This window comes from Pelodiscus sinensis, chromosome 1, assembly GCF_049634645.1.
Source record: "Pelodiscus sinensis isolate JC-2024 chromosome 1, ASM4963464v1, whole genome shotgun sequence".
Taxonomy (NCBI): domain Eukaryota; kingdom Metazoa; phylum Chordata; order Testudines; family Trionychidae; genus Pelodiscus; species Pelodiscus sinensis.
In genome coordinates, this window is record NC_134711.1 from 296,476,811 (window position 1) to 296,491,233 (window position 14,423).

The 14,423-nt window shown below is 38.7% G+C and overlaps 1 protein-coding gene across 15 annotated transcripts in view; it reads right to left on the minus strand.

Moving 5' to 3' along the window:
• The window catches only part of NBEA (neurobeachin), a 748,692-nt gene that overhangs the window by 478,034 nt on the left and 256,235 nt on the right, over positions 1 to 14,423 (minus strand). For 13 of the 15 annotated variants that reach the window (XM_075919179.1, XM_075919177.1, XM_075919176.1 and 10 more), the window contains 4 exons: positions 12,767 to 12,897; positions 11,339 to 11,446; positions 7,338 to 7,506; positions 4,109 to 4,204 (listed from right to left, as the gene is read on the minus strand). In XM_075919179.1, the coding sequence (XP_075775294.1) occupies positions 4,109 to 4,204; positions 7,338 to 7,506; positions 11,339 to 11,446; positions 12,767 to 12,897 (504 nt within the window). The remainder of the gene's footprint in view (positions 1 to 4,108; positions 4,205 to 7,337; positions 7,507 to 11,338; positions 11,447 to 12,766; positions 12,898 to 14,423) is intronic. The other 2 variants (XM_075919184.1, XM_075919178.1) reach the window with 1 other exon arrangement.

Here is a 14,423-nt window from a genome sequence, read left to right on the forward strand (position 1 = left end):
TAACTGAAGGACAAAATAGGGAAAGGGAGGAGGCAAGAAAGACCACTTGATTTTTTTGGCTACTTTATTTCTTCTGCCTCCTCCACAGGCTGAACATTTGGTTTTTCACAATCCTCTCTGGACTCAGTCAGACAAGAAAGGAGGCTCCATCTCTCCAAAGTTAAGAACAGCATTAACCAAGCCATGTCTGCATAATACAGCTTCTCACGCAATGTAGATGGGATCCTCAGTTTGTGATATCAAAAAATCTAAAACTTGACTTTGAGGGGGGGTATAATTTCAAACAAATATATACAAGTTGAAACCCTTAAAGGTGGTGTTCAAGGGAGTATTTTCCAGTTGTTAACGGCTACTGAAAAAATTTTTTTACTATCATTTCCTCCCTGAGCATGCCTCTCCCTGCCTCCATTCTCTGTAGCAATGCCAAGTCTTTTTTCCACCAACATCATCTGCTAAGACATCTATGTTCCAATTGTGAGCACCTATTCCTTGTTGCCAAATTAAACATCAAAAGGTCTCAAAATTCTTCAAGGCCTACAGGTCAGTAAGCCAAGTGTATACTAGAACTGGTTCCATCTTTATCCTTGCAACTGAGAGGCTCCTCAACATCAAAGTCAGAATCTTCTTCTGTTTGAGCTCCATCATCCAACCAACATCAAGAATAATTTACAGAGAATTTTAGGCACTAGGATTGCACTCATTCTGCAGTTGGGACATTAGATCTTGACCCAAAGCCTCCTAGTCACCAGTGGCCTTAACTTAATCTGTGGGACACTTCTAGGTCATGTTGGTCATACTCCTTGGCCCTCCAGGGTAAAGTTCAGTGAAATTTATTGCGTCTGATCTAGATTTGAATTTCAGGGAGGAACAGTGAAAGCTACTCTTAGCTCTCCAAAAGTATTAGAAAGGTTTTTACATCTCCAAAAGAGAGGCCATCATCTGTGTCCTGTTATGCTTTACCCAGCGCATTCCATATTTTACCAGGGCCATTTCCAGACATGGTGAACCGCAGCCATGGTACCTGTGAGTGGCTGAACCTGCGGATGCTCAGGTAAACAAAGTGTCTTGCGGCCCGCCAGAGGCTTACCCTTACAAGCCGCAACCCAAAGTCTGAAAACTCCAGCACTAGAGACATCTTCAAACTGCACTAGAGCCTCTCAACTGCTCAAATATATCTAATACATACTTAAAACATAACCTAAGAACAATACACATACTAAGCTTAAAGGAACCAATATAATTAAACAATTTGTAATTTTTCCAAAGTGCTTTCTGGCTAAATACAAACATGACCTAAGGAGATTCTGCCTTATTAAAGGGATAATTTATTATGCAAATGTGAACTGATGTACCAGTACAAATGGTGAAAGACAAAATCAGGGGAGAAAAGTCAAAACATGTACTATCACCTGAGTCTCAGTTGATGTTTCATACAGTGAATGGACAAAGTTTAGTGGTTATAACAATAGTAAAGGTGGACTGCTTATAAGCAGCATTTCTTCCTGAATTAATAGTGTTCTAGCCCTGACATAATTCCAAGAATAGTGATAAAACATGCTGTTGCTATCTCACCAAACTTTTAACACAATTATCAGAATAGGTTGGCAAAGAATGAACTCTTAATACGACAGTATAAGGCCTTATTAAATACAACACATATCTTCAATAAACTTACTTTTTAAAACAGTAAGACAAATGTATAGATTTTTGAAGGCAAAATTCTTGAAATATACAGTACAGGAGACATGAATGGTATAAAAAAGCCTTGTCTTAAATATTTTTATGTACGCTGTATGCCTGCCCTGCTTCTATATTTTAAGAATCTATACCCCCCCCCCCCACACACACACAATTTTGCTACTTACATTTTATCTAAAGATCTATACTGCAGATAAATGGCAAAACTAATCTTTTCTACAGTTGCTACCTGTCTTTACTTCTAGTTCCATATTTTGTATAAACAACAATATTAATCTTGTTTATATATTCTTTTTATTGCACAAAATTTAATAAAATGATTTTAAAATTGTATCTGGATTGCTCGGTGTGTTTTGATTTGCAAGCAGATGTGGCTAAAAATGAAATATCCTAATGCTTGCCATATAAAAAGGTGCTATAAATGCAGAACAAAAAGATAATGAGGTAACGGGATTAAAATATATTTGAGGGTTTATTTTGAAGCACTTCTGAATTAACAGCAAGCAATTCCTTTCATCAAGGGTAGATAAGTATGCCAGTTCTGTCATCACTAAGAATATTAAATTAGCAAACTGAAGTGGCAAAATGCACATTGAATGTAAAAGACTGATTTATACATATAATTATTTTTTGCAAGAATGGAGAAACTTTATGGGAGGAGAAATATAAAAATGCTTCAGGTAAAAAACATTTTAAGTTGAAATTAATTGAGAAACTCAGTAAGTTATAAACATTCATAAATAAGGAACTGAGACATATGGGATTGTATCTAATAAAAATCAGTATCTCTCAAATACAACCACCAAGGCTGAATGTGACCTCCAGCAGTTTTTCTTGCAGCCGCAGGCTCCCAGATGGTGATGGTGGAGGGCAAAGCAATGGCTCCTTCCCTGTGGCTCCTTCCCATTGTGGAGCCACAAATGCAAAAGAAACAGGCAGCCAGGGTAAGTCCATGAGCTTCCTAAGGCCAATGGGGCAGAAGGTTACTGGCACATGGAAGTGGATTCCGGGTTCAGGTGCTGACTCCAAACTCATTGCCCCAGTCCCTGTTGCCTTTCCCAGTCTCTCCCTCTCTCCCTTCCCCCCACCACGCACCTACTGCCCCCAACCTCCATTGCACGTACAGGGTTTAATTTGTCCCCTGGTTTACTGGGGCAGTGTACATCTCTGCTGTAAAAAGGGATACAGTATTTGTATGATTATTAATATTACTTTTCAGTTGTCTCCCAGTTAGCTAGCAGGTTTACTAGCTAGCATACCTTTAAAAAAAAATCACAAGAGGAATAAGAAAAAAAAAGGCAGAGCACTTTATTATTGTTACTAATTTGTTTTGGTATAGTAAAGAATAGATATAACTGTACATTATTTTTGTACATTGAGTTTGCAAACAAAACTCTACATAAATTACAATGATTTGGACAAGTGTATGTGCGTATTTATTTGTTTTTGGTAAAACTAATGGAGTATTTTAGGAAAAATTGCCAGAGCAGCCACAAGAGTTGGTGACCACTCTGAGGCCACCAACATTTTCTGTGAAAACCTTTAGCTGAAGGGTTTAACATTTTAACATATATGGTGCTTTTCAAGTTCCAGGTAAGTGCTAAATATTCTTAGTAAACTAGGAAGTCAACCTATATTTTCATATTTTATCAAAAGTAGTCACAAAATTAATTACTAGGTTTTTATTTGCATTTATTTTTTTTAATCTGTGGGTTTTTATCGAAGTGACACAGAGAGCATGATTATCAGAAAAACTCTGGTTGCACCCATTCATTTTTTAAAACTTCCATCATAACATGTGCACACAAGTGGGGAAATTTACATGCATCCATTTAAATTTGTACACATGCAAATCTCTGACATTTGAAGAAATGTAGCGTGGGCACATGCATATTTTTTATCTGAAAAAATAGGCCTGCATGGCAAAACATTTCCTGTGAATGCAGAAGCTCTCTTCCTCCAGAATAGCGCAGCACAGCAATCAACACCACATAAAATAAAACTTTATATTATATAAAATATAAAGGTTTACATACAAACAAAAAGTGAAAGAAAAAAGGAAAGGGAAAGGAAGAGAGAAAACTAGGAAGAAGCATGAGGAAAGAGAACACTATAAAGTTATACTAAAGGTTTAATTTATTCCTAGGTTGCAGTATTTTAAAAATAGGTCTGATTTGTTTTCATAACTAAAGGAGGCATTATTACAGGTAGAAGAAGTGGGAAAGATACTGCCTAAGATAAAAGTAGTCAAGAAGAAAACCTTGTCTTAAGGGTATCCTCTTTAGGTGACAGTGATCTCCATGTAACCTGAGGCGTATACTTATTTATCAACAATTACATCATGGCTAGTTATTTAATTACATTACATTAAATAAGGACACCCAAACAGGTTAGGAGATGTTAATATTACCTTTGTAAAATGAGTGGGCAAAGCTCTGCTCAGGAATTAACTTGGCAAGGAATCCATGGTTCAAACTTGGGTGAGGGATAGAAGGTATGACCACAACTGTGGAGAAAATCATGGAATCAAATGTGAGCCAGCTAGTAATCGCCTGTCACGTGGTCCACTATGGATCCTTGACAGAAATCCTCTCTCACTGAAACATGCAAATATGGCACTATTAACAAAAATGCATTTCTGGAGGAAAGAAACAAGTTACGTCTCAAGAGATAGGAAACATCAGACCAATCAGTAGGGAATCATAAGAACAACATTTATAGGGAGAAGACATATAAAAGACAAGCATGACTGGAACAGTTAATTGAAACAAGCAGTTTCCTACTCCAGCACCACAACATATGACCAAGGAGGACACGTTAAATGTAACATAAAATTATGGTTCCTCATAGCTGACCTCTTAAATATGTTTATTAAATGAAAACAGCCAATGAGGACATTGATTTTTTTTAAAACTTAAAGTACAGGGTAGAAAAAGCAAGCAAGCTAAGATATAACAATGATTTATATAAAAATAAATAAATATAGGGCTGTCAATTAATTTAATTTAATCTCAAGGTTTAATGTAAAACCAAATGAAAAGAGTCATGATTAAATGCGATTTTAATCACACTGTTAAACCATAAGAGAATATTCTTTTAAAATTATAAATATTTTGAATGTTTTTCTACATCTTCAAATATACTGATTTCAGTTACAATAGGGTGCGTCTAGATTGGCATGATTTTCCGGAAATGCTTTTAACGGAAAAGTTTTCCGTTAAAAGCATTTTCGGAACAGAGCGTCTAGATTGGCACGGACGCTTTTCCGCAAAAGCACTTTTTGCGGAAAAGCGTCCGTGCCAATCAAGATGAGCTTTTCCGCAAAAAAGCCACGATCTCCATTTTCGCAATCAGGGCTTTTTTGCAGAAAACAAATCTGAGCTGTCTACACTGGCCCTTTTGTGCAAAAGCTTTGCGCAAAAGGGACTTTTGCCTGAACTGGAGCAGAATAGTATTTCCGCAAGAAGCACTGATTTCTTACAGTAGGAAGTCAGTGCTTTTGCAGAAATTCAAGCGGCCAGTGTAGACAGCTGGCAAGTTTTTCCGGAAAAGCGGCTGATTTTCCGGAAAAACTGGCCAGTCTAGACACAGTACATAGAGTATAAAGTGTACAGTGCTCACTTTATATGATATTATTATAAATATATGCTCTTTGGTAAATGCAAACAAACTAGGAATGTAAGCGACTAGTTGAGTAGTGGACTACCTGATAAGCCTATGCTTATCACTACTTGACTAGTCACTACTTGCAAGTCACTACTTGACTAGTCACTTCTCCCTGCCCTTGCTGCCTCTATCAGAGGCAGCACGGTGGGGGGAGCAGGAGACAGTGCTAGGGGCTTGGGGGGAGTCAGCTTAAAAGTCAGCTCCCCCCAGCACTGACTCCATGGGGGGAGGGTAGCAGAAACGCAGTGGGGTACTGGTCAGAAGCTGGGACTCGGCTGTCCCGGCTCACGCCCAGTCTTTCACCGCGTCTCTTTCTTTTAAATAGTAAGGCTAGCTCTTACTACATTTATAAGGCAGAGCTGCAGCAGGGTTAACCCCACAGCAGATAACCCCACAGCAGCTCTGCAGTTTCCCCCTTTATTGGCTAGTCAAGTAGTCGATGGAAATTCCATCGCCTACCTGATTAGCTGATTAAACGCAATTTAACATCCTTAAAGCAAATTTGTTTGTTTTAGCAATTGGCGGAACAAGAATGAGAGCTGAGTGGACTAGTAACTTCTAAAGCTTTACATTTTGTTTTTGAGCGCAGCTTTTCTACATTTGCAAGTTGCACTATCATGTTAGAGAGATTGCACTATAGTACTTGTCTGAGGTGAACTGAAAATACTATTTCTTCTGTTTATCTTTTTACAGCGCAAATATTTGTAATAAATGTGAGCACTGTACACTTTGCATTCTGTGTTCTAACAGAAATCATATCTGAAATTGCAGAAAAACATCAATATAATTATAATACATTTAAATTGTTTTTATTATTTTAACTTTGTAATCTCATGCAATTATTTTTATTGTTTGTCAGCCCCCAAATAAAAGGAAATAGGACATGACTTTAAATTTCATCATATGTGATGTGAAAATCAGCAATTCCAAAAAGTAAAATAGCAAATCAAATTCAGCATAATCAGCAAAATGTTCATGAAAAACAACATGGAGAGATTTGGCCACAGATTTCTAATCACCCCTTTTCAATATATTTACATGTCTCTCCTGAGAAGAAAAAAAATAGCAGTGTTATAAGCCAATCCATAATCCATCTCGATGGCTTAAACTATTGGACTGGCAGACTTTACATTATAAACAGTGGAAGAATGTACTTGGATTAAAAAAAATCTGTGCAGGTTCTGTAGCTCACAGATAGTGCCCCCAAACACTGGAATATCACTTGCTGGGGATCCAGAGGGGGGGGGGATCTGAATTCACACACTAATCAGGTGAAGAATGCAATAAAGGCAACAATTCTAGTATTTTCAACTTTCAGGGACTTCTCAATGCAGACCCAAGCTAGAAAGACAGCAGGACTCAAGAGAGTTAATAGTTCTTGAAATATTAGCTTTTAAAGGATTTTGAGTTTAAAACAAAAAGTAGCTTTCCCTAGGGAATAATGAGCTGTCCCATTGCACTTTAGAGACTAACAAATAGATTAGATTATATTTATTAGTCTCTAACGTGCCAAAGGCTTGCTTATTGTTTTTAAAGTTACAGACTAACATGGCCTCTGAGACTTTCAACTAGGGAGTTAACTTTGTTTGTTAAATATAAGCTTCAGACATTTAGAGCCGGAGATAGTTGCTCACAGTACACGGATGGCAGTTTTACATTATTTTAACAGTTTAATAAAAATATTAAGTTGTACAAGGACAAGGTAAGGCCTCTCCTCCTTTGAATGTTCATATACATTAAAAAATGGATGTATAAAAACAGAATAAGCAAATGAAAATAAGTTAAATCCTGTACTCAGAAGTATGTAATTTAAATCTAACTTATTAACAACCAACATGTGTTAAAGAAGCCTGGAGAAACTAAACAATAGCATCCATACATTCCAGACAATTTATTTTTTTTTCCAGTCAAATATTTACTATTTCAAGGAAATTGTGAACAAAATAAAAAAGAAGGAGGATAAATAGAAGTACCTGTGCTTGTTGGTGAGTTTATTTCTTGTCTGATATTTCTACCTGCTTGGCTCCCACATCTTGCAGTCTCTCGTTGCGGTTCCAATATATCACGGTACTTGGAGACCATCAGCACAGAGATAAAGTAAACTACTGCCAAAGCCAAAAATTGAGCCTGTTTGCTATCATCCTGTGAGAGAGGAAAAGGAACATGTCTGTAATACTTGACACACAGAACTTTTAAATCAAGATAATATGGTTTAGAAATATGAACCCTTTTAAGTTTATACCTGATTACTTGCTTATAATTCAATTCTTTAATTACCTTCATACCAACTGGAATGCTAAAATCAGAAGTTATAATCTATTTAGGAAGGATGGTGTGGTCGAAAGAGGAGTGGGGAAAGCCCTCTCTACATTATCTGAAGCACTGATATCTCACAATAAAATTATCTGAAATATTTACGGATTAGTGTATTGCCCCATATTGTACTTTGTGTCGGCTACTGACCACCAAATCACAACAGGGAACAGGATGATCATCGCCTTACTCACCCATATGCAACATAGGAAAAAATTGTAAGCATAGAAGACTTCAATTTGAGTGCCATATCCTGGCAATCTCATACTCCCAATACTAGAGCTTCCTTGAAATCTGAAAACATTATTGATGTCAATTTCCTAACTTGAAACATGTTGCCGCCAATGCAGGAAACCTTTATTAGACCTTGTTCTAACAGGTAAATAAGGACTGATCACAGAACAAACAAATAATGTTAGCTTAGGTACAAGTGATCATGAGGTGATCACATTTACTATATGAAAGAATACAGTCCTGATCAGTAACATAATGCACTTAGTGCATTAACAAGGCCAGATTAACAAAGTTGAACAGAATACTGAGTCAAATCAGCTAGGAGTGTTTCCTCATCACTGACCATTTTTAATTCAAGATTAGATATTTATTAAAAGATATACTGTAGCAATTTTTCTGGAGATTTTTATGGTGTGTGGCATACAGGAGGTCAGGCTAGATGATGAGAATGGTTCCTTCCAACCTTGGAAATCTATGAGAAAGTAAGCCTGTGCACAGAAAGATTAAGTGATTTGCCCAAGGTCTCACAACAAACAACTGGCAAAGTCAGAAACAGAAATGAAGAGTCAGAATTCCCAGTCACTCGCACTGACTTCCAGACCACACTATAACTTTGTACTTTAAAACTGGTAGCAGAAAACAAGTGAAGATGTATTTATTTTTGTGCCATCCATTGATTTCAGCAAATATTCTGAGAAGTCCATATCAGCATTTTTAGGCAATTTTTTCCAATGGTTAACCACCCTGAAGTTAAAAAGTTTTTCCTAACTTCTAACCTAAACCTCCCTTTCTGAAATTGCCCCCTTGCCCGTTGGTCCTTGTCCTATCACCAGAGGCCAAAGAGACCCTTTTAGATACAGGCAGTCCCCGGGTTACGTACAAGATAGGGACTGTAGGTTTGTTCTTAAGTTGAATCTGTATGTAAGTCGGAACTGGCGTCCAGATTCAGCCGCTGCTGAAACTGACCGCCAGTTCTGACTTACATACAGATTCAACTTAAGAACCCCAAGCGTCCCCAAGTCAGCTGCTGCTGAAACTGATCAGCGGCTGATTCCAGGAAGCCTAGGGCAGAGCAACTCTGCCTCAGGCTTCCTGTAGTCAGCGCTGGTCAGTTTCAGCAGCGGCTGACTTGGGGACGCCTGGGGCAGAGCAGCTGGGGTGCTGCTGGGTTGCTCCAGTAGCACCGCTCCTCGGCGCTACTGGACCAACCCAGCAGCACCCCAGCTGCTCTGCCCCAGGCGTCCTGATTCAGCCACTGCTGAAACTGACCAGCAGCGGCTGAATCAGGACCTGGGGCAGAGCAGCTGGGGTGCTGCCGGGTTGGTCCAGTAGTGCCCAGAGCGGCGCTGCAAGACCAATCGGCAGCGCCCCAGCTGCTCTGCTCCAGGGTCCAAAACAAAAGCCTGGTCTGCTGGGGGGGGGCACACTAGCCGCGCCCCCCCCCCAGCAGACCAGGGACACGGGGAGCAGAGCCGCAGCGGCAGCGGGGTACCGCGCCTCTGAGGCTTTGCTCTGGCAAAGCCTCAGAGGCGCGGGACCCCCCCCGCGGCTGCTGCTTCAGTCCCGGTGCCTGTGGTCTGCTGGGGACCGTCCCCAGCAGACCACAGGCACCGCAACTGAAGCGGCAGCAGCGGGCGGGTTCCCGCGCTTCTGAGGCTTTGCGAGAGCAAAGCCTCAGAAGCGCGGGAACCCGCCCGGTGCCCCTGGTCTGCTGGAGACTGTCTCCAGCAGACCAGGGGCACCGGAGCAGCTTACGAACGGGGCTCTCTCGCCCCGGAGCTCGCAGGTAGCAATCCGCTACCTCGACCTCCGGGGCGAGAAAGCCCCGTTCATAAGTGCGGATCCGACGTAAGTCGGATCCGCGTAAGTCGGGGACTGCCTGTACTTGAAAACCCCCTCTTGTCTTCTCCTTTCCAAGCTAAACAAGCCCAATTTTTTCAGTCTTCCGTCTTAGCTCATGTTTTCTAGGCATTTAATCATTTTTTGTTGCTCTTCTCTGGACCTTCTCCAATTTCTCCACATCTTTCTTGAAGTGCAGTGCCCAGAACTGGACACTATACTCCAACTGAGGCCTAATCAGTGCAGAGTAGAGTGGAAGAATGACTTCTCGTGTCTTGTTCACAACACTCCTGCTAATGGATCCCAGCATCATGTTTGCTTTTTTTGCAACAGTGTCACACTGTTGACTCATATTTAGTTTGTGGTCCACTATGACCCCTGGATCCCTGTCTGCAGTACTCCTTCCTAGAGAGTCACTTCCCATTATGAAGCTGTAGAGGGGTAGCCTGTTAGTCTGTAACAGGAAAAAACTTAAAAAATTCTGTATATGTGAAACTGATTGTTTCTTCCTAAGAGGAGCACTTTGCATTTGTCCTTAGTAAACTTCATCCTTTTTACCATTTCTCCAGATCATTTTGAATTATGACCCTATCCTCCCAAAGCAGTTGGAACCCCTCCCAGCTTGGAATCACCTGCAAACTTAATAATTGTACTCTATGCCGTCATCTAAATTGTTGAAGAAGATATTGAACAGAACAGGTCCCAAAACATACCCCTGCGGAATCCCACTTATTATTCCTTTCCAGTATGATTGTGAACCATTAACTAGTCTCTGAGAAAGGTTATCCATCCAGTTATGCACCCAGTTATCCACCTTATAGTAGCCCCATCTAGGTTGTATTTCCCTAGTTTATTGTTAAGAAGGTCACTTAAGACCGTATCAAATGCTTTACTAAAGTCTAGATATACCACATCCACTGCTACTCCCTTATCCACAAGACTTGTTATCCTATCAAAAAAAGCTATCAGATTGGTTTGATGTGATTTGTTCTTTACAAATCCATGCTAGCTGTTACCTATCACTTAAATATCTTCCAGTTTGCAGACGAATTCCTTAATTACTTATTCCATTATCTTTCCTGGCACAGAAGTTAAACTGACTGATTTATACTGACTTACACGTTAAAGTCAACTAGCATAGATGAATTATGTAAACCTACTAAGCACCATCACACTGGGTCTTATATGCCTGGAAATGTTGCATGAATAAGCAGGTGCAATATTTCACTGCAGAGGTGGCTGCATTTCAGATGTTAAGTTTTCCTTCTTTGTAGTTTGTAAAATGCAATGAAATTATGTAGTACATGTTTCTTCCCACATAAGATTATTACTATTAAACACTTGTTTTTGTAAGAAACAGGAAATAGATTACGTAGAATTTGACAGATTTCTTTCTCCCACCCCCTGAAAATAGGAAATCAAAACTTTTTTTTTTTTGCAGGTAAACACGTATAGATTTTACGTCTCCCTCCCCAGCCTCCAAAGCTGTCCTGTTTTAAAATGCAAGTTTTTTCCTAACATTAAACTTTCTTTTAAACATTAGTGATTATACTGTAAAAAAAAAAAAAATACATCCCGTATTACTCACCACATCACGAAAAACAACTGCTCGTAGACGATTAATGTCAACATCCTGAAGAAGTCTATCAGGATCCTTTATAGGGGAAAGGTTCCCAGGAACATTTTCCAATGGTGTCTAAAAATGTAAAATAATTTTTCTGAAGCAGGGATTTTCATTAAAAACATTTCTTTAATCCACAATAAACAACTAAATACAGTAGTGCTAACCTGAAGACTAAAAAGTTAACATTCAGACATCAGATCTTCATACACAGTGATGCTTTACTTATTTTAATGCATTTGCACTGAATAGTCAGATACAGAATTGTGAAACAATGCTTTAATCCTTTTGGGCAAATGCACCAATCTCTAACAATTATAATAACTGTAGCAAAAGGAGACAGTATTTTTTTTTATTATGAATGCCAAGTATTTTCAATGTATGTGGTAGGCTGAAAATTGGTTCATATAAGTGAAATAACTTTAAAAAATTTATCCTCATTCTGTTTTATGCAGAGAAGTATTATTCCAGATCCATGCAGACCATGCATGTTTAGTATTTACTACAATAATGTGACTTGTTTTCTTTAAACAAACACTGCAATCCAAACAATAATTAACACATGAAAGCATTCGATTTGTTTTCTACTGTCCAATGCTTGTCTTTTGTTGAGTTTGGCAAAACTGCTAGACTACATTTTGGTATACTTTTATAAAATAATGTGGTAATATTAGGTGGAATATATTTGTGGTTATAAATCTTATCTGAAACAGGCATTTTGTGGGAAGAGACAATTTTGAAAACATCAATGAGATTATCATGTTGAGTGCCTTTGGGCAACATTTACCAAAGTATCATCTTTGAGACCCGGAGGTGCTAATTTCTCTGTGCATTTAAGGGCCCTTCAATCCGCAAAACAATGAACACATTGGAAAAGAGTCCGAAACAAGCAACTTAAATAATAAGGAAACCAAAGTGACTGAAACATAAGTGACAATTAAACAAATTCGGACTTCACTCTTGGAGTCTTATATCATAAAGACAGTCACCAATTTAAACACAGAGTCCTACTGAAGTTTATAGGATTCTATAAGGATGCAAGAACCCAGCCACAAAGATCTGATTGCAGGTATTGGCCATGAAGCTCAAGAGGCTTCAGAAATCAAAGATATATGAATAGATAGGTCAAGTTACAATAAGACGGGGGAACAGATGTGCTCCTTGGAACAGAAGAAGTAGGAATACAGTATTGGAAAACAGTTACAATCATACCATTACATTAATTATTTTCATCCTTTTAATTGTTTTTTCTTATTTTAATGAAAAAACACTTTCTCTTGTGAGGCAGGAAACGGGTGACAATTCAGCTTCTGTTGTAACAGAAACTAGAAATTAATTACAAACCTCTCCTGCTCATTTTAAGCACTGGTACAACCTACTTAAACATCAGATTACCTTGGTCATTCCCGTTGCAGTCATGCCCTGGAGAGTCTCCTGAGTTTTACTGCTGATTAATGAAGATTTGTTCACCCTCTCTCTCTGTCTTTGTCGACATTCTAAGCAGTTTCTTACAGCAACACAACAAACTTAAAAAAAAAGATACAGGTGAACATTATCACTAGGTGATTGCATGGGTACCAATTAATGAAGAGCCTGTAACTCCAAAGAATTATTATGTCTCAGTAACTATTGTATAAATAGGCATCACAAATCTCTTAAATTATACTCCGGGGATACTAGGAAAATATAATGGTGAGTTTTTCCAATTTCACTCTGTTTTTAGTTAAAGGGGCCTTAATTTTATGACTATGCCAAACGAAGCTCATATATAAGACTATAAGAAGTTTGAAAATGCAAATTATTCCCCTGTAACTGGAATTGTTATGATTATATTGTCCCTGTTGATCCACTACTTTTGGGAGCATACTCTTTAGTATTGTCAAAGCCAACAAACTTTTTTGTGCAGCTAGAAGACAGAAAACAAAAAGAGAGGAACCACTTATTACTTTCCATCACATCAGAGATTAACATCAAAATGCCACAAGGCTCCACATGAGGATTGTTAATAGTAATTTATTAGTAATCTGAAAAGGAGGGTGAAGTGTTATGGCAAAAATTGCAGCTGTCAAAAATTATTCAGTTTAGTCAAGAACTTTGAAGGATTTAAGAAAAACTAGAGAGAGAGAGAGAGAAAGAGTGTACGCGTGCATAGTAAACTGCTACTTGCAGCTCCAATACTTATTTTGGGAACTAGTTGTCACTAGAATCAGGTGCACTTTTTCTCACAGATCTTAGCCTTTGGGACAGCATCTTGTAAAACACCATAGGAAAATTGCCTCAGTAACCTCCAACTCAAAATACAGTCTGAGGAATCTGACGCATTGTGGGCAGATTTGACTCTCCATTAGTAATGGGAACTCTGAATAAACCTTGTCAAAAATTCCCTCTTAGGGATCCCTATACTAGAGGAAATTACAGGATGAACCTCTCTAGTCTGGCAACCTCTGGACCTGACAGGCACTGAAGCAGAGAATTTGCTGAACTATGGGTATGTCTACACTTACACCCTCTTTTGAGAGAGGGATGCAAATGTAGCCATTCGAAATTGCAAATGAAGCCAGGATTTAAATATCCCATGCTTCCTTTGCATATTCGCTATTTTGAAAAAAGAAATGCTGTCTAGATGCGGTTATTTTGAAAGAAAACCCTTCTTCCGAATAACTGGTAAACCTCTTTGTAGGAGAAATAAGGGTTATTTCGGAAGAAGAGTTTTCTTTCGAAATAACCACATCTAGACAGCGTTTCTTTTTTCAAAATAGCGCTATTTTGAAATAGCACCATAATGCAAATATGCAAATGAAGCACGGGATATTGACATACCTTATGGGAGGTCAATATTGTCTAGTAGCATTGCCAGTACTTGAACGGCTTTCTGGGCTCTTACAAGACATTGAGGGGTAAATTAGAGCTAAATAAGAACATAGAACATAGAGCCAGGACTGGTCGCTGTAAACCAACTTTATGAGACTACAGAAAACTTGTACATGCACATAAGTGTACATCTGGCTAACTAAATTCATGTTGGATCACGGCTGTTTCTGTGTTAGGCATA